A 21,809-nucleotide genomic window follows, 5' to 3' on the forward strand; every position below is an offset into this window, starting at 1 on the left:
GATTCCTGGGACATGAGCGCCCCCCTCAGGAGCAGACCTGTTGGTGCCTGAGCTACCTGAGACAACCACACTGCTGTGACCACTGCTAGTGGGGCTCCGACACACACAGCCACACACGTTTCAATCCCTCACCCTTACTACTCTTGCCCACTGGGCCAACCCATATACTTCCCTGTTGTCTACCATAGTAACAGGACTCCTTTAAATCCAACCCTTTATTTATGAATCTTTGCTCTGGCGGTGATATGGTGAAATATAGCCTCTTAGAATCTGAGAGTGAAATACTTACATACTCGTCTCTAGCATGTTGGCTCAGCATTCCCGAACAGTCACATTACAAGTCAAAATGTTGAAAACACTTCAACTCACTTTACCTGTTGTCCAATTATTATTTTTCCTATGTCGGAGGTAATCTGATACAACATATCCATAGGGGAACGTTATCAACCCGACCTTCAGTACGCTGGTCTGTATATTTCCGGTTTGTATTTTCAATACTGACTCAATTTGCACTGAACCTAACCACAGACCGAACAGCAAACACTTCCAGCTGATTACGAGGAAACGTGCTTCGGTTGACAACGTTTGGTTACATTCGGCTATTGTTTACATATTGTGCATCACGTGAAATGCATCACATGATTGAAAATACTCACCGGAATTACAAGCCAACATAGCCATATACCTACCGGCGCCCCAGAAAGTTGGGCTAATAGTACTTTCCTGTGGCCATTTTATCTCCACTTCCAACCGCCAAAAAGACAACTGGTAAAGTATGTTTAAATATCATTTTATTCAACATTCTGTCTGGTAGAGACTATTGCGTCTTTTTTACAGCGACTTCTTTCAGACTGATAGCCATGGAGTAACCATGGTAACAGCCTGATATTTAGACAAGGTGAAATACAGACATGGATGGCTAGATATGGAAATGTCATAAATGATGGCAGTCTTGGTACTAAGAACTAACAGGTTGAATGACAAAATAATGCCAGAATTCCTTGTTTCACTGCTGGAAAGTTTCAGTCTACACCTAGTACACTTGTCTGCACTGGTCTCAACACTCAAGCCAAACAACTGGGTTTTGACTAGATAGGTTAGGATAATTAATGTAGCAGGTTAGGAGAATTAGGCTAAGGTTAGGTTAAGGGTTAGGGTTAGCTAAAATGCACATAATAAAACTTGTCCACAGGCTCGAATTTCTGGAACATAGAGCCTGGCAACAGTGTGGGACTGTGAAGGGGTGTAGATTTACTGAGTGACATGATAATCAATTCAAATTCTGAGCAAATCACACGACTATGAGATGTGGTTCCAAATCGAGGGAGAAAAGTATTTGTTATGGTGCACCATGGAAATAACTCCCCATAACCCAGGTAGTAGGAACATATCGACGTTCATGCTAACAGCTAGCCATAGCTTTGTTACACACAAACACAAAAACAATACTGGCCCCCGAATGCAGCACACTTACGGGGAGGTTCTAAGGGTTGCACTAAATGGTGATGGACTGAGAGATCAGCCAATTAAAACCAGTGGTTGTTTCTCCGCTCCTGCCATAGGCTTCCAGTCAAGTCCTTTTCTGAGGTGCTCGGAAACCAGACGGTTCGACAGAGAGAGAGCCAGCTGGTGGGCGAGATTAATTTGATATAAGCTGTATCCTATCTAGACCACCAAACTGTTCTCAGCTTGCCTCTGCATAGTATCCTCTAAGGAAATTAAATGGGAAGGTTTTTGCCTGAATGTCAAGTGGATCCAAATCTTAGGAGCTGTTGTCTCTTTTATGTGCTCATCCCATCATATCACTTTAGAGTCTCACTGCCGTCACAACCCACACCAATGCCACACTTGAAGTGCAGGACATTTTTATTACAGGGGTATGAGATAATCTGGCAGACTATAGGACTACAATGTGGTCCAAAGTCCTACTAAGTAAATTCCACCCACCATTCTAGACCTCAGATCCAACTCTAATGCCTACTGAGGCCTAGATTAAATCTGGACAGCAGAAAATCGACGCTAAAGCACAATTGAAATTTAAAGGCAATGTTCCTGGATTCGCTGAGACTACATTATCTGTAAACGCTGCAAACAGTATGTCGGCTCAATTGTAAATTACCTTTATATTTTAATTGCGCTATAATGCGGATCTTGATTAAATCTAGAGTGTGCTTACATATCTACGTAGTTTGTTAAGAGAAAAAAAACGTGTATCCATTAGTTGTAGGTCCAGTACTGTTGACGTGCATGCAGTAAAGCAGGTTTTCATGAACAGGAAAACCTTCCCTTAGTTTTATATACTCGCTAAACCAGCAAAGTCCATAACTGTGCTTTGGCCCATTTCTGTAACAGTGAGAATGGTTATGGGAATGCCAGAGGATACACAGATTGCAGGAGATTTGAGAACAGTAGGCTACTCTGCACCAGCGAGGTCCGTAAATCGCGGCGCTGGTTTGGTGGCACTAACTCGACGATGCCAAATGTGCCAGAGTAGAGAAAGGGGCACCACAGCTAACACAGAAAGGTCAAAGTTGAACTTTTCTCCCTGCAATGGCGCATCCTCACCATCATACAACAGAGGAGAAGAGCTGTTAACAATCTCGGATAAATAGGCTTTCTCAAGATATCTTGCTTTTTCTTTAATCCACAATTCGGGCATTTGGCTGACATCTTGGCAGACCCTACCTTGAACTCTTGCAATTGGGCATTTTTGTTTTAAGAACACAATTGACGTTACTGTATTATGATGATGGTTTACTTGTTATTGAAGTTGATCTGTGTAGACATTTGGATGTATATGAATGGAGTGCTTATGAACCTCTGATCAATAGAATGTGCCTGTTGGGTATTTATAAAAATTGTGAAAGTATACATTTTGAGCATGTTTCTGTTCTAAAATGATCCAAGGTCAGGTCCCCTTCCAACCGTTAGAGATACAGTCACTTTCTGCTGTGGCTATCTACAGTAGGAAATATTTAGAGATTCACATTAGAACCTTATTAAATATGCCAAATGAGCTACCTTTTAAATGAAACAAGTATTTTAGATAATGTTTGCATGATAAAGACATTCATTATGAAATTAAATTAAACCACTAGAATACCTACTGTATAGATACAATGTTATAGTATTATGCAAAGTAGAAGAGACCTTAAGGCAGTATGAAATATCACAGTAGCTAGCTACAGTTGAAGTCGAAAGTTTACATAATGACACTTAGGAGTCATTAAAACTTGTTTTTCAACCACTCAACAAATGTATTGTTAACAAACTATAGTTTTGGCAAGTCGGTTAGGACATCTACTTGTGCATGACACAAGTAATTTTTCCAACAATTGTTTACAGACAGATTATTTCACTTATAATTCACTGTATCACAATTCCAGTGGGTCAGAAGTTTACATACACTATGTTGACTGTGCTTTTAAACAGCTTGGAAAATTCCAGAAAATTATGTCATGGCTTTAGAAGCTTCTGATAGGTTAATTGACATCATTTGAGTCAATTGGAGGTGTACCTGTGGATGTATTTCAAGGCCTACCTTCAAACTCAGTGCCTCTTTGCAAGACATCATGGGGAAATCAAAATAAAACAGCCAAGACCTCAGAAAAGAAATTGTAGACCTCCACAAGTCTGGTTCATCCTTGGGAGCAATTTCTAAACGCCTGAAGGTACCACGTTCATCTGTACAAACAATAGTATGCAAGTAGAAACACCATGGGACCACGCAGCCGTCATAACGCTCAGGAAGGAGACGCGTTCTGTCTCCTAGAGATGAACGTACTTTGGTGCGAAAAGTGCAAATCAACCCCAGAACAACAGCAAAGGACCCTGTGAAGATGCTGGAGGAAACAGGTACAAAAGTATCTATATCCACAGTAAAAACGAGTCCTATATCGACATAACCTGAAAGGCCACTCAGCAAGGAAGAAGCCACTGCACCAAACTCGCCATAAAAAAGCCAGACTACGGTTTGCAACTGCACATGGGGACAAAGATCGTACTTTTTGAGAAGTGTCCTCTGGTCTGATGAAACAAAAATATAACTGTTTGGCCATAATGACCAACGTTATGTTTGGAGGAAAAAGGGGGCGGCTGGCAAGATGAAGAACACCATCCCAACCGTGAAGCACGATGGTGACAGCATCATGTTGTTGGGGTGCTTTGCTGCAGGAGGGACTGGTGCACTTCACAAAATTGATGGCAACATGAGGAAGGACAATTATGTGGATATATTGAAGCAACATCTCAAGACATCAGTCAGGAAGTTAAAGCTTGGACTTTCCAAATGGACAACGACCCCAAGCATACTTCCAAAGTTGTGGCAAAATGGCTTAAGGACAACAAAGTCAAGGTGTTGGAGTGGCCATCACAAAGCCCTGACCTCAATCCCATAAAAAGATTGTGGGCAGAACTGAAAAAGCATGTGCGAGCAAGGAGGCCTATAAACCTGACTCAGTTACACCAGCTCTGTCAGGAGGAATTGGCCAACATTCACCCAACTTATTGTGGGAAGTTTGTGGAAGGCTACCTGACACCTTTCACCCAAGTTAAACAATTTAAAGGCAATGCTGCCAAATACTAATTGAATGTATGTAAACTTCTGACCCTCTGGGAATGTGATGAAAGAAATAAACGCTGAAATAAATCACGCTATGCTATTATTCTGACATTTCACATTCTTCAAATAAAGTGCTGGCCCTAACTGACCTAAGACAGACATTTTTACTAGGATTAAATTTCAGGAATTGTGAAAAACTGAGTTAAAATGTATTTGGCTAAGGTGTATGTAAACTTCCGACTTCAACTGTACATCAGTAAATGTCCAACATAGGTTATGGCTGGGATTCAATCCGAGGCACGTTTTAGAGCGATGTTGACAATGCGCCCATAAAAACTAAAATTCTTAATGGTGAAACTGCCACAACAAATAAGTTACTGCAAACAACAGACACTGTTTTTTTCCCATGACATCATTGCACACAGGATAGAACAGTGGCATACTATATGTACTGCATTTGTTTTTCATGATGCATGACGCTCCCCACTTCTGCTTCGTCGACAAAACCAAAACAATAACAACAGCCGTGGGGCGGACAGTGGCGCTGTTCCCCCTATTGTGTATTCGATCTTTAAAGGCAACGTTCCCGAGGAGACCTCATTGACTGTAGCTGCTGAAAATGTCTGCTCAATTGGAAATGACCTTGAAATGTCATGAGTTCAACAATGCGCCTCAGATTGAATCCCGGCCTAGATGTCAGTGAAATGAAAAGGTCTGCATTATGTCTGTTCTAACTGTAGACTCCATCTGCAGGAAATGAAACTCTGTAACTGGAAAAGGGAAATGGAAGATATTATTAGCATACAGTGTTTTCAATTCAGAATCGGGGGGAAAAAGATAACTCAACAAATTCAGTCATGATAACAGAGGGTTTGCCAATCCCGAGGTCCCACAACATGTTCACATTTGGTTGACTCCATTAAATAATAGGAGTGCTGTAAAGTGCTATCACTGCACTTGAAGGGGCATACATAAGATTCTCCATCCATCTACATACACATTTAACAACTATCATGACATTAGTAATTGCTAATGATTTTTATCCTGGTGGCGTTTATGCCATTTTCAGGGATGACTTACTGTGTGTTACATGGATTCAAGTTTTATATGGACATTTACCAGGCCTCTTGCAGTGGCTATATGGCATTATAAATAGAAACCCTTATTTATCCTCCTTCAAGCAAAGTGTTCCAGTGATACCTGGTATCTCAATCCCTCATTTGCTTTTAGTGTGTTTTGGTCTGGTTATATTTTGAGTGTGTGAGGGATACCATGGCCTATGTTTCCTACTGTATGAAAAGTGTGCTGTGATAATGTTTGGTAGTAGTGACACTTCTGTATTTGTATGAAGGAACTACTTCCAACAGTTTTGTAATCGAGGATATACTTTAGATGAACTATGTGCCAGAAAGCCAACAAAAATGTCACAAACGTGATATGGCAAGACTAATGTATATATCCTGTCAGAGTATTACTTGTCAGGTACCCTCTTACAACCCTCTAAGCTACTCCCGAGTTAATGCATTTAGACGAAAAATCATAGGTTGAGCTGAAGGTGCCATGTTAGGATTATGACAAGTTAAAGTTGGCTTTGGGACACATAACTCAACTGTTACCAGGTGTGTGGTGTGTAACTGTTGAATCTCATTAGACAGCCAAGTTTTTGCATTTATGTTCGATATATTTTACAAATCACAGTGGCAAAATCAATGTGGGGGTTAGGAGTGGCGAAACCAATGTCAACAGCCATTCATTCCTTTGTACAGTATTCTGAGGATTAAATTGGTTTCAGATAAGTGGCAATGTTACTACTGTACACTAGAGAGTTTCAATGAGCTCTAGATAGCTTGCCGGGCAGTCTGCATTGGGTGCATCTAGCATCAGTTTACCCTACCCAAGTCCTAACCTTAATCATGACCTTAGATCAGTATCTAAGGGCAACTTCATCCTACATGTTGAAGTAACCTGGCAACTTGGACAAGTAATCAAACCAGCCATGATTAATCAGAGGCGTTGGCGAGACCATCGCCCTGTGCCGAACCCTGATTGGATGACTTCTGGCTGACCTCGGAACCCTCCCAGACCCCTCAGCTCACCAATATCTGTATAGCCCTCCTCTACTCAGTTCACATCATGTTTGCTCTGTGCTGCTCCCCATTGCTTGGTGCTGTGTCTTTGCTGTACAGTGAACTTGCATTCCATACATTAATAAACTAAATGAAAAGAGCACGACGAGAGTGAGATCCTCTGTTCTCTGTCCATGAATCACCATTTTTCTTGTGGATGTTTTTCTGAGTTGTGGCATCCGTATTCCACCATATGATATCAGGATAATTTGTATACTGTTTGTTTGATTATTTACATCTTGTCTTCAACGTCATATTTATACAATGTGGCACTGTATTTCACATAACCTCCCTAATGCCAAGACTTGTCTTTTCATGGCAAATATATAGCAAACATATCTTCTGAAGAGTATGTATTTAACTTTTCAAAATGGTAGGCCTATACAGTGCCATACATCCAACATTCGAACACATTGTTTGAACTTGTCCATCTGTATTCTCACTATTGCTATGGTAAATAATAATACATTAGATCGGATCACATTTCCCCTCAGAAAAGAAGCAAACAAAATGTCATTATGTTTATTAAAAGCAGGTTGATCCATTAAAATATTCCAAGCCACTTACATTGACCACTTTCATGCCAAACAGCAGTTGACTGTAGGAATATGCACAATGTTTGAAAAACTCAATAAACACTGCCACTTCTTTTACAATGCAAATCATGAAAGACATAAGAAAAAAGGCATATCTGAGCACTAATGATCAAACATAAAACATAAAAATGGTCCAAAGGAACCATGTTCTCATTTAATAAAATTGGAATCATTTCTAATAAACAATATCTGGATACACACATGTGATTAATAAATAATAGTAACATGGTAATAATAATAACAATAAAAACAACAATGATAATAGACATAAGGCTCATTTTGGGACCTGAGGATTTCATACATACAGTGTACAAGAAATTGGCTCACACAGCTTAGCGTGGCTATTTATGCACTTGTAATGGAGGGAAAGGTGAGGAGAGAAAAGACATCCATCTATCAGTTTTCCACCACACTGTAGTTCCTACCAGAAGCCATTTTGGTGCTGACTGTACTGCAGCTGCCAGTATTATGAGGCTGGGTGGATGGGAACCATGTTGGCTCAAAATGTTATAATTTATACTGTATATAACAGTCCATATATAACGATATATGTGGTCCTCTGTCGCTCAGTTGGTAGAGCATTGCGCTTGCAACGGCAGGATTGTGGGTTTGATTCCTGGGACCATCCATCCGTAAAATGTACACACGCATGACTATAAATCGCTTTGGACTAAAGCGTCTGCTAAATGGCACCTAATATTATATTTTATGTTATGTAAGAGTAAGTGCAGTTTCCAGGAAAAGGAACATAGGTCCCGAACCAGGCCATAACATAACGAGGTTTGTCAAGACGCCCTGGTAGTTGCAGGGGTCACCAGTGAAACAAGGTTTTCTCTTCTTAACCTTTTCAGTACAGTAGGTGTCCTAGATACAGTCTTTGAGGATTCAGGGAATGACAATCATCACTGCAGGTATGGGTCTCTTGAACGTAGCTTCATTTCATGTGTGTGAGTTAATTCCCTTCACACTGTCCAGGGTCAGCGGCACCTTAACTCGCCAGTTGTACCCTTATCCAAATTATGTTAGAAAGTAGCAGTCTCCTTTTTGGGGGGGGGGGGACCCAAGCTCTCACAGGGGTTCCTGAAACGTACACAGCTTCTTGTGCATCGTATCTCCTTGTCTTCATAAAGAAACGCTTTTGAGATTATCCATTTACGGAAAACATTTTAAAAAGACAGAAAGCGGTAACAACGTAATTTCAGCGTTTATCAACGCTGCTTATGTAACAACAGTTTCCAAGCTGGACTTTCAATATCTCCCATGAAAGGTTTGAGGGAAATATATTGTCAACAAAGGGGGTATCTGTTAGAGGAAGAAGATACATGGCCTCTTTGTCCAGTGTCCTCATGGAAAGCAGTGTGGTCCAGGAGCTGTTTGTCATAGGAACGTCCTGGCTGTGAAATAGAGTGCAAGCATATTGACCATGGATACCGCTGATAACTCCGGGGCTGCACCAATGGCCATTGGACCTGCAATAGAACCAGTCAAATCTAACGAGTTTCTTACAGTATATGCTGTTCAGAATGCAGTTCAATTTATTCTAGACACTGAATAAGGGTTGGGGTAAATTCCATTTCAATTCAGGAGGTAAACTGAAATTCCAATTCCCCAAATGTCTCTAGCACTTTGCATTACAACACGGGAGAAAGTGGTAATACCATGGTAATAGTATGGTAACAATTTACGGTTACGCACCATGAAAGCAATATGTAACTAGTGCTGGAATTAAAGGGTTTAAGGCTAGAGGAGTTTGGAAAAACAGATCCCTGTTACTATACTGTTGGTGAATTGTTAGCCCTCTATTACATATGTGGAGTATTACCTTAAAACGAGATTATAATTACACAGATATTAACGACTAACTGGGAAAAATAAGGTCTGTTATTAACACTTTGTCCCGTGAGGTAATGTAATGTAATTTCTCGTAGAGATGCATTTTGGAAAATGTGAATTTGAATTTCAGTTTACTGACGTGGAATTGACCTCAACCCTGCACTGAATTAAGAATACCCTCACAAACACATAATGAGTGATAGGTTGTCATGATGAGTGAGGTTGTCAAGATGCACATCTAGTCTGCAATAATGTTTTCCACCATGTTGTTATTGCTCAAATGTATCAGGAGGTGGCGCCGCTATACTGTATTTTGGATCATAATGGTTAGACAGAAGGGCCCATTATACTGGACTTGTTTGCATTGAATCCAATTAAATATTTACATGTATAATGAATGATATGATGTTGCTCTTGTGTTAAAAAAAGATCAATTCTGTTCTGTTCCTAATGTTATTTCAGTCATTTCAATTAAAATTATTACATGATCTCATGCAAAATGTTAAATCAGTTGGCCCTCATAATAATTGTATAATTTGGTGGGTGCTTATATTTGTCCTATTTTACACATGTACAAGTGTGTATTGATACACATAGTATGAATTGGAAATGTGTTTTTTGCATATCCCAACTCCCCGTGAGACACCCTCAGAGAGTGGGGACACGGCCAGGGTCAGACATTATCAACGGCGACTCTAGATCAATTGGGGTTAAGTGCTTTGCTCAAGAGCACATCGGCAGATTTTTCAACTTGTCAGCATGGGGATTTGAACTAGCAATCTTTCAGTTACTGGCCCAATGCTCTGACCGTGTCAGGCAAAATGTCCCACCTGCTATCCTGGGAATAGTGATTTGTCTGCTGCTACTCCCCTCTCCTCCCTCGCTGAAGGGTTTGATCTGGATGACATAGTCCTCGTTGACCGGTAGCGCCAGCTCCAGAGACGTGGTGTTGGTTTCGACCACGTTGGGACGACTGTGTCTGTCCTGTGTGTACATCACCTGGAGAGATGTGACAACACAAATCATACACAGTGTGGATCTGCACAACATAGCCTAGAGTGCACATACTGTATAAGAATCACTACGAGAATCAACCTTGTCGTGCTCAGAAACACTGCTATGCTTATTATATACTTTGCTTATAAGAATCAGTCTGTTCAGTCATTCAAGGGCTGAACAACTCAACATAGGTGAATAACCCTAGCACATACTGGATCATTTAATAAATAATAAGAAAAAAAGTTTAAATACGTGTTTACTCCCGTACTTTGTAACCAGTGACCTCGGACTCGTTCTCCAGAGCTCTAACATGATCCCATTTGAGGATGACCTTCGAGTTTGAGGTGTTCCATATGATCTTCACCGGTGCCTGGCTTGGGGCTGGAAGAAAAGAAAATGTGAACACTTCATTTGGATAGTCCATCTATAGATGCTGATGGTCTATTGATAGTTTGTTGGGTATTTATAGATGGCCTATCCACATAAAATGTCTCCAGTCCAAAGAGTATTCAAACACAGCGAGTCAGGGTCAATATTTATTTTTTCAAGTGAGGGGGGTGGGGGGTGAGGCTCTATGGAGTGGATGCAGGCAGGTATCCTTGAATGTAGGTTTTGTACTTACGGGGTTTCTTGGTGGTGACATTGACTGTGGCACAGTGAGGGCCCACCCCTGCACTGTTGTACGCTCGGAGGGAGATAAAGTAGGTTCTGCTGCCCTCCAGGCCTCTGATCACCACAGACGTCCGGTTACCCATGGTCCTGATCACACTGGCTGTCTCCTGTCTCTCCCTCTCACCCCAGTACCTCAGCTACAGTTCAAAACACACCAGTCAACACTACAGGTCAACATCCCTGATATGTTTAAACATTTTTTCATCAATGAAATCAATCAACTGTATTTTTAAAGCACAGCCACACTGGCCATAAACTCCCCAGTAGGATGAACCCTAGAGAAGAACCCATCTTCCTCGGGCTGTACCGGGTAGAAGTTAAGAGTAGGCTGGATAGTTTGTCACGTCAGAGTATTCATATGCTTGTCTAAGGCTGTGGTCACATTATGATTTTGTGTTAGAATATTTCGGAGTGAGCCAATACTTTTTCAATGGGAATCATCCGTTGCCCGATGAATGACAACAGAGCTGATTGTCTGACAATAACAAAAAACGCACAAAGGCGTTTGCCTGAAATTGACAGATTTCTGGATGTCAATTTTCTGTTCTTTTTCAAAGATACTGGAGAGACCTACAAAAACTTCTGCCTTTATTTCATTATTCGGAGTGGCACCACAGGAGGCCCCTCTGTTGCTATGGGCAACATGCTGGCCTTTACCACTCTTCTAGCTAGACGTCTTCTACTATTGAAGTGGAAAGATCGGTTTCCTTCTACTTTAAGCCATTGGATAAAGGAAGTTACGCAACATCTCAAGCTAGGGAAAATGTGCTACTCCGTTAGGGGATCTGCAATTACATTTATAATATCTAGCACACCTTTCCTATCCTTTGTAGAAGACATGGACCCAGATAATTTCATAACTACATAAACCAACCCAAATTAGAATTTGTATCCCTATTTTTACTCTTCTTTACTTTTTTGTTTGATTATATTTTTGTTTTGTTTGTTATTTGGTCAAATTCTATATCATGCAAGCTGTGGGTTAGATTTGGTACGGGATCCTTTTTTGTCCTGTTGGAGCATGGGGGGTTGAAGTAGGTTTGATCTGGTAGGGGATCCGTTTATGTTTTGCCCTCTACCTGTTCTGTCTGTATTATCTGTATAATCATTCAAAATGCCAAATAGAAAAACATTTGATTAAAAAAATAAAACATTTGACGGATAAAACTCATCTGAACTCATCCGAAAACAGTTGACTCAAGGACTAATGACGGACAAAAACGAACAATCATACACGATTTCATCCATGTTCATGCGTCTCAGTGTGGCTGTACGTTAACTGATATTTGTACAGACAGTATAGGGTGTTGATTTAATCTACATAAATGTAACAATTCAATGAGGCATAATACTGGATAGTCCATTGATCATGTACGAAGAGAAATACTGAAGCAGTGTCAGATCTATCAATTTTATGTCTATGATGTCCAGTGTGTTTGGGCTCTGACCTCATAGCCCAGGATGCGTCTCCTATTGTTGCTCCAGGGCAGGGCCTTCCAGGTGGCCTCTACCTCCGATGCCGACACACTCCTGGCCCGCACCCTACCCGGGGCTCTGCTGGGCTCTAGGGTCACACACACACAGTGAATGTGTAACTACTGATAGCTGACAATAAGAAATAAAGTGCCTATAGAAAGTCTACATCCCCTTTAACTTAAAAAAATATATATTTTGTCATTGATCTACACAAAACACTTCATAATATCAAAGTGAAGTAAAAATTCGACACATTTAAAATATATATATATATAGTCGTTATATAGTCGTTCAAGTATTCATCTTTCTGTTGAGGCAAGCCTAAATTAGTTCAGAAGTCAAATTTGGCTTAACCAATCACATAATAAGTTATATGGACTCCATCTGTGTGAAATAATAGGGGTGACATGATTTTTTAATGACTACCCTTTCCTCTGTCCCCCATACATACATCATCTGTAAGGTCCTTCAGTCAAGCGTTGAATTTCAAGCACAGATTCAACTATAAAGATCAGAGAGCTTTTCAAAAGCCTCACAAAGAAGGGCAGTGATTGGTAGATGGTTAACAATAACAAATTACACATCAAATATATCTTTACGTATGCTCAAGTTTCTAATTATGCTGGGGATGATGTATTAAACCACCCAGACACATCAAAGATGCAGTCGTCCTTCTGAACTGAGCTGCAGGGCAGGAAGGAAACTGCTTAGGGATTTCACCATGAGGCCATTGGTGATTTTAAAACAGTTACAGAGTTTAATGGCTGTGATGGGAGAAAACTGAAGATGGATCAAAAACATTGTAGTGACTCCACAATAATGGCCTAAATGACAGAGTGAAAACAATAATACAAATATACAGAATAAAAAGTATTCCAAAACATGCATATGTATGCAACAAGGCACTGAAGTAATGAAAAACAAGGTAAAGGAATACACTTTTTGGCCTAAATGCAAAATTGTATGTTTGGGGCAAATCCAACAACACATCACTGAGTAACTGCCTCCTTATTTTCAAACATGGTTGTGGCTGCATCATGGTATAGGTATGTTTGACATCGGCAAAGACTGTAGACTTTTTCAGGATGAAGAGAAACGGGACAGGCAAAATGAAAATACATTTTAAAATCCTAGAGGATAACCTGCTTCAGTCTGCTTACACCAGACACCGGGAGAGGAATTCACCTTTCAGCAGGACAATAACACAGCTAAATCTACACTGGAGTTGCTTACCAAGAAGTGAATGGTCCTGAGTGGCCGAGTTACAGGTATATTAGTGTTTCATTTTCATTCATCTTAAAAAATAATTCTAATTTGTATTCCACTTTGACATTACAGAGTATTTTGCTAGATCGCTGACAAGAAAAGTACAACTAAATCAATGTTAACCTCACTTTGTAACACATTCAAATGTGAAGAAATCCAAGGAAGGTGTAGACTTATTATACGCACTATACATACAGCATCTGAAATGAAAAGGAATGATGGAATAGGTATGCTGTATACTCAGCTGGGTCTGGCATCACTTAAACTTTGCAAAAAATACTCTACAGTGTTGAACCCTGTAGAGGTATTGATGGATTTCAGAATTCTAGAGTTATATAGAACATCTCAATAACGTTAGAAAAAAAATAATCATTTTCACGTAATTCATTCCCTAAATAAATAACAGGGTCTGGCAGTGTACTGTACCTTCCTCTGCAGAGTAGATGGTGGCCACCGGCCCAAAGGGGCCCTCCCCTTTGTTATTGTACACGCCCACTTTCACATGAAACGGAGAGAAGGGAGCGATGCTCTCGTTCTTGAAGATGTATCTGGAGGCGTCGGGGGAGGTGACTGCTGCCTGCATCCAGCCTTGAGCCCCCTGAGGTCGGAAAGCTACCACATAGCCAAATCCTGGGCCACTCTGTAGCTCTTCAGGGACAGGCTGCAGAAAGAGGTGAAAACACAAATGTACATCGGTGCATTCACAATACACACATCTACCTTCTAATACTGCCGTGCAGACCGGAACTACTTTTCTGGCTCGTATAAAACATTTTCACATTGTCCTCTTCAGCGTGGTTCTAGCAACTTTGGTGAATGCGTAACCAGGCCAGCTCAATACAGCTAGGTTTGGCCCAGTAGTGTAAAAATACCTACAGTGCCTTGCGAAAGTATTCGGCCCCCTTGAACTTTGCGACCTTTTGCCACATTTCAGGCTTCAATCATAAAGATATAAAACTGTATTTTTTTGTGAAGAATCAACAACAAGTGGGACACAATCATGAAGTGGAACGACTTTTATTGGATATTTCAAACTTTTTTAACAAATCAAAAACTGAAAAATTGGGCGTGCAAAATTATTCAGCCCCTTTACTTTCAGTGCAGCAAACTCTCTCCAGAAGTTCAGTGAGGATCTCTGAATGATCCAATGTTGACCTAAATGACTAATGATGATAAATACAATCCACCTGTGTGTAATCAAGTCTCCGTATAAATGCACCTGCACTGTGATAGTCTCAGAGGTCCGTTAAAAGCGCAGAGAGCATCATGAAGAACAAGGAACACACCAGGCAGGTCCGAGATACTGTTGTGAAGAAGTTTAAAGCCGGATTTTGATACAAAAAGATTTCCCAAGCTTTAAACATCCCAAGGAGCACTGTGCAAGCGATAATATTGAAGTGGAAGGAATATCAGACCACTGCAAATCTACCAAGACCTGGCCGTCCCTCTAAACTTTCAGCTCATACAAGGAGAAGACTGATCAGAGATGCAGCCAAGAGGCCCATGATCACTCTGGATGAACTGCAGAGATCTACAGCTGAGGTGGGAGACTCTGTCCATAGGACAACAATCAGTTGTATATTGCACAAATCTGGCCTTTATGGAAGAGTGGCAAGAAGATAAGCTATATCCATAAAAAGTGTTGTTTAAAGTTTGCCACAAGCCACCTGGGAGACACACCAAACATGTGGAAGATGAAACCAAAATGTAACTTTTTGGCAACAATGCAAAACGTTATGTTTGGCGTAAAAGCAACACCCTGAACACACCATCCCCACTGTCAACCATGGTGGTGGCAGCATCATGGTTTGGGCCTGCTTTTCTTTAGCAGGGACAGGGAAGATGGTTAAAATTGATGGGAAGATGGATGGAGCCAAATACAGGACCATTCTGGAAGAAAACCTGATGGAGTCTGCAAAAGACCTGAGACTGGGACGGAGATTTGTCTTCCAACAAGACAATGATCCAAAACATAAAGCAAAATCTACAATGGAATGGTTCAAAAATAAACATATCCAGGTGTTAGAATGGCCAAGTCAAAGTCCAGACCTGAATCCAATCGAGAATCTGTGGAAAGAACTGAAAACTGCTGTTCACAAATGCTCTCCATCCAACCTCACTGAGCTCGAGCTGTTTTGCAAGGAGGAATGGGAAAAAATGTCAGTCTCTCGATGTGCAAAACTGATATAGACATACCCCAAGCGACTTACAGCTGTAATCGCAGCAAAAGGTGGCGCTACAAAGTATTAACTTAAGGGGGCTGAATAATTTTGCACGCCCAATTTTTCAGTTTTTGATTTGTTAAAAAAGTTTGAAATATCCAATAAATGTCGTTCCACTTCATGATTGTGTCCCACTTGTTGTTGATTCTTCACAAAAAAATACAGTTTTATATCTTTATGTTTGAAGCCTGAAATGTGGCAAAAGGTCGCAAAGTTCAAGGGGGCCGAATACTTTCGCAAGGCACTGTATTGGCACAACCTGCATGCTCTGAAACATACTTGGAGTCAGAGAATGGGTTATGTTTGATTCATAATTTACTTCAACATATCATTCAGTGCACTTTGCTGAATCTGTATGACTTTACCAATCAAGCTGATCATCTTTATTAGTAGTGTTCACTTTACCTCCCAAGTGATGACAAGCTCCGAGCGACCACCACCACCTCCGTTCACTCTGGATGGCGTTATCTTGGGAGCTGCAAAATCAAGGGTGTTTGTTTTCATAGAGAAACTTCAATGTCTGCATGCCTCCTACTATTATCATGGAAAAACATCTGTCAATTAATGCTGTTAATTGTTGGGGTCACCGTGCAGTTTTTAAACAAAAGATCCTTCTCATCAATCATCAACATCCCAGTGGAAATAGGCTTGTACTGTAGCTCTTGCACTTTCCTATAATAATGCATTAACAATATTGCATCACAACTTGAATGTAAACAAACAATTCATTGGGTAAAATTGTGCATATTATATTACAGTATTCAGCATTCATCGTTGTGTTGGGAGCTATGTGGGGCAGATACAGTACATACGCATGTCTTTGGTCCGGGCTTTTTTGGAAGGTTTGCTGGGCTCTCCTGTTCCGATGGCGTTGGTTGCCAGCACTCTGAACTCATACTCCACCCACGGACTGAGGTCAATGACAGTGGCTGTCAGCTGTTTGCCCCCAAGAAGTTCAGGAACTAACCCGGACAACAAATAGCCTTTAATTAGCATGTTGCAGGATCTTCTAGTGCTATATAAATACAGTCTATAACTTTGTTTGCTAATTGTGATGATGTACCTTGAACCTTGATTATGTTGTGAGTGCATTATTCAATTTAATATACAGTGTGTGTGATAGATAAAGATGCACGTGCACACACACACGCACCTGTGATGACTCCCTGCCAGCCCAGTGAAAAAGTTGTGCGGGCCTGGATGTTGTGGGTGAGGACTGGGCTGTGGTTGTCAGGACCCGGTCCCCAGGAGAGAGACGCTGTGCTGTCTGTCATCTCTGTCACCTGGAATTCCACAGGTGGGCCTGGAGCACCTGGAAAAATCATTATCACAGCATCATCTTAGTTGATCAACATGAGATAGCAGTCATGATTCAAACACAAGCTTACGAAGAGGTCTAAACATTATGGGCTGATTTATTGGAGAGTAGGAGAACCCAAGGTTCCAGGTTTAATTCTAAACCTTCCATTTGCTACGTTAGTGGCAAAAGTGGGATTTCACAAATCAAATTGTATTTCTTTTTTTTTACTGGATCCTACAACAGATCAATGTGACATTTTGTGCTACTGGTGCTCCAGCATAGCCATACCTCTAACTACCACATCGGTGGCGATGGAAACACTGTCCACCTTGGTCTGGACAGCACAGGTATACTTCCCAGCATGCCTCAGCTGAATGTTACGGATCATGATGTCACCTGCTGAGCGCTGTCCATAAGGAATGTCAAACCAGAGCAGTAAGGAAAATGTTAGAATTCTAGAAAATATATCAAATAAAAGGCCCTTCTTCAAATACGAGCAGGATGAGAGAGTACACTTGATTGGTTATGTGTTCAATATATGAGGTGAAAGTCATGATAAAAGTCAAAGACCTTCAGTAGAAACGGCTGAATATTTCAGACCGTTTAATGATGACAGTTTCTATCTGAGAGAATGAAAAGGCTATTTTCAGTCCCATTCCTTTTACTCCTTTCTGTTTCTAATTGTCAGCTATAATACATGCTGACCTTTGAAGCTGCTCTACTGTACTTGTTAGTATGACTTTTGTCACATAGATAAGATTGAGGTCAAGACGACCAAGGCTTTCAGACCGTAGAAGACCAACATTTGTGAGGAGATCATTTTTGCCGAGCATTAGCTCACACTCACTATACTATACTACTGTGATGGTTTCTTGTTATTGGGCCTCAAAATACCCAAGTTACAATGTAGTTGTAAGTAACTCATATGGTGGGCGGCACTTAGAGTTTTAGCTTGAACATTGTAAGGAAACTGGGATCCATGTGAGCGAAACTGGGATCCACATGGCCAAAACAATAATGATAAACACATTTTTTGCATAACAGTATACACTTTCTATCACAAAACACTTTCACAAAACAGTAGACACAACTCTCTACATAGGACACAAAATTAAAAAATCCTACAATGTGATTTTCTGGATTTTTTTCCCTCATTTTGTCTGTCATAGTTGAAGTGTACCTATGATGGAAATTACAGGCCTCTCTCATCTTTTTAAGTGGGAGAACTTGCACAATTGGTGGCTGACTAAATACTTTTTTGCCCCACTGTATATAGTAGGCCTAACTACCTCACAGTATTTGGTTTGTAGTACCATAACTACCTGCTTGGTTTGGAGTACTTTTGCAGGACTAGATTTGATTTGTTTACTGAATTGTAAGCATTTACAAAATTACATACAGCACAGAACACATATGCAATCCAAACAGTATCATATATTTTTGTACACCTTTCTATGAAATTCTTCCTACTTTACAGTTTCTCAATCACATACAAGCATCTTTTTTAATTTTTTTTTACTGTGGCCAAACATATCCAAATACATTTTCCAAACTTCTGACAACTTTCTTGCCTTTGTATCTGGATTGCATATCTTAGACGCCCTTTTGTAAAAGTATGAATACAAATGGAATCAGTGGATACAAAATTCACTGTTAAGTGTTCTTAGAATATTAACACATTTTCTTCAGAAGAGTTGTGTTCACTGTTTTCAGCAATCAGTTAATACTAGTGATGAAAAATCTTAAATCACTCCATCAGTGCTATTTCATGTACAACATAGTGAAATATTTAGGTAATTGGGACTGTGTCATTTTAGGATTTTTCACAACATTGCAAATATGCAGAAAATTAAGTTGAGTTACTCTAATGCAACTTTAGGTTACTCCTATTTTGTAACATTGTGACCATCCATTCGAGCTTTGCTTTGGTGTGGCCTATACATTAATATATCAGTTGTGTTCCTCATCCTGATTTAGTGACTGCAAAGAAAATATATTGCTATAATAGGATTTTTTTTTAGACAGTCGTGTTGGGAGAAGATATACGGACACTCCTGGTGGACAAATCAATGACGTATAGAGCCGAGTGAAGCGAATCATACGGACCAACTTTCTTTGGCCAAAGACAGAACGGACTGTCATGCATTAATATTAGCAAATAAACCATACGACTTAGCTATTTAATATACAATTTTAAAAAACTCACCACTTAAACTCGACACTTAACTTACCTGTCAAAGAAGACGCAGGGATTAAGTCATTTCTGCATGACAGTCAATTCGGTATTTGACCAAAGAAAGTTGGTCAGTGTGATTTGGTACACTCAGCTCTCAGCTGCGCGATATTCGCCATCAATTTCCGTATAGGTTCTCCCAGAAGTGTTCTTTTGTTGCAGTTAATTGCATTTTTGACAATATCTTATCGTTTTTATGAATGTTTTTAGAAGGAAACTACAGTACATAAAAACATGTATTTACTGTTTTGCAAAAGGCCACAGAGTTCTGTGTCGTACGTACACTGTTTTGAAAATTGACATTGTTCCAAAAAATGCTTGAACACCATTGAAATAAACTGTACTATTTGATCCTAATTCAGAGAACGCTGCTCACGTCTATAAAATGTTTGAATACCATCTTGTACCATTGTTTCATAGAAAAAGTGTATCTATTAATGGTTATAGTTAGTATTTGTTGAGCCATTATTTAATAAATGGTGAGATAACCTCATTTGATGATTAATAATACTTTTGGATAGCGTTAGCTGCTTTTGTAAAGTGTACTTTAAGTTGTGACGGTGTAAGTTAATTTTGATATAGAAATATTCTCACTAGATGACAAATTATACTTTTTGATATTATGACATTTTGTTGCCAGGTATTTTAAGTTTTGGAAAACACACTTGCACTTCTAAGTTAACTATATACAGTGCCTTCAGAAAGTATTCATATGCCTTTACTTTTTTCACATTGTGTTGTGTTACAGACAAAATTTAAAATGTATAAAATTGAGATTTGGTGTCACTGATCTACACATAATACCCTATAATGTCTAAGTGTAATTTTGTTTGCAAAACATTTTAAAAATTAATAAAAAATGGTAAGCTGAAATGTCTTGAGTCAATAAGTATTCAACTCCTTTGTCATGGCAAGCCTATATGAGTCCAGGAGTAGAAATGTGCTTAACAAATTGCATTATAAGTTGCATGGACTCATTCTGTGTACAACAGTGGTTATCAACGGAGACTAACGGAGAATAAACTATAAACTATCAAAATAAAGAAAGTCGCACCCTCCATGTTTAATCTCCCAGCAATTTATTGGGTATTTACCAACGTTTCGGCATCACTGTGCCTTCCAGGATGGGTATTTACCAACGTTGTCATCTCTGTACCGTCCTGCCGAAACGTTGGTAAATACCAATTAAATTGCTGGGAGATTATACATGGAGAGTGTGACTAGTTTATAGTTTATTCGCCGTTAGTCAGCACCTCCACACAAACTATTATTCTGGGTGTGCGCCAGCTCATGTTTTTTTTATCTACAATAATAGTGGTTAACATGATTTTTGAATGACTACCCCATCTCTGTACCCCCACACATACAATTATCTGTAAGGTCCCTCAGTCGGCAGGAAATTTCAAACACAGATTCAACCACATAGACCAGGGAGGTTGAACATCCCTTTGAGCATGGTGAAGTTATTAATTAGGCTTTGGATGGTGTATCAATACACCCAGTCACTACAAAGATACAGGCGTCCTTCCTAACTCAGTTGCCGGTGACGAAGGAAACTGCTCAGGGATTTCACCATGAGGCCAATGGTTATTTTAAAATAAATAAATAAAATACTTTAATGGTTGTGATATGAGAAAACGTTGTAGTTACTCCACAATACTAACCTAAATGTGAGTGAAAAGAAGGAAGCCTGTGCAGAAAAAACGTATTCCAAAGCATGCATCCTGTTTGCAACAAGGCACTAATAATAATACTCCTAAAAATGAGGGGGAAAAAATGTTCTGAATACAAAGCTGTATGTTTGGAGCAAATCCAACACATTACATCACTGAGTAGTACTCAATCATGGTGATGGCTGCATCATGTTATGGATATACTTGTCATTGGCAAGGACTAAGGAATTTAAAAAATAAATAAATAAATGGAATACAGCTATAAGCACGTGCAACATCCTAGAGGAAAACCTGGTTCAGTCTGCTTTCCAACAGACACAAATTCACCTTTCAGCCGTACAATATGTCAGGATTTGGCCAGGATTGTTCTGGTTTTGGCCACTAGATGCTCCCATTGTGCTTTTTGACCCTTTTGTTTTCCCTGGTTTCCAGTTAGTATTTGCACCTGTGCCTCGTTTCCCTTGAATGTATTTAAACCCTTAGTTTTTCTCAGTTCTTTGCTCCGTGTTTGAAGGTTAGCACCCAGCCCCAGCGATGCTGTGAACATTTGTTGCTCCAGTTGGACTCTCTTGCGGTACTCTGTTTTTGTTCTTGTTTATTTTTGATTATCTTTTGAGGCTTTTTTCTGCTGTACCTACCACCTTTTGGATTTACCTTTTGACTTGGAGGATTACCTTTTTCTCTTGGAATTTCTTTATGATTTATATTTTTGCCTGAAGGACTTTCCTTTTTATTTTATTAAAACACCGTCTCAAGTACTGCTGTGTCTGCCTCATCTTCTGGGTTCTGACGACTATTAGTGGCTCAGTTTGTTAAGTGACTGTTTCTCACACCGGAGACCCGAGTTCGTAA

General features: G+C 39.9%; 1 protein-coding gene across 3 annotated transcripts in view; it reads right to left on the minus strand.

Annotated features, from left to right (window-relative positions):
• Positions 1-7,213: 7,213 nt before the first annotated feature.
• The window catches only part of LOC139416523 (contactin 3a, tandem duplicate 1), a 105,715-nt gene continuing 91,119 nt past the window's right edge, over positions 7,214-21,809 (minus strand). For 2 of the 3 annotated variants that reach the window (XM_071165225.1, XM_071165224.1), the window contains 10 exons: positions 17,340-17,457; positions 16,905-17,063; positions 16,564-16,713; positions 16,157-16,227; positions 13,956-14,190; positions 12,236-12,351; positions 10,738-10,924; positions 10,384-10,496; positions 9,947-10,115; positions 7,214-8,752 (listed from right to left, as the gene is read on the minus strand). In XM_071165225.1, the coding sequence (XP_071021326.1) occupies positions 8,661-8,752; positions 9,947-10,115; positions 10,384-10,496; positions 10,738-10,924; positions 12,236-12,351; positions 13,956-14,190; positions 16,157-16,227; positions 16,564-16,713; positions 16,905-17,063; positions 17,340-17,457 (1,410 nt within the window). In that variant the 3' untranslated portion in view covers positions 7,214-8,660. The remainder of the gene's footprint in view (positions 8,753-9,946; positions 10,116-10,383; positions 10,497-10,737; positions 10,925-12,235; positions 12,352-13,955; positions 14,191-16,156; positions 16,228-16,563; positions 16,714-16,904; positions 17,064-17,339; positions 17,458-21,809) is intronic. The other variant, XM_071165226.1, reaches the window with a different exon arrangement.

Source organism: Oncorhynchus clarkii, chromosome 9, assembly GCF_045791955.1.
Source record: "Oncorhynchus clarkii lewisi isolate Uvic-CL-2024 chromosome 9, UVic_Ocla_1.0, whole genome shotgun sequence".
NCBI lineage: Eukaryota > Metazoa > Chordata > Actinopteri > Salmoniformes > Salmonidae > Oncorhynchus > Oncorhynchus clarkii.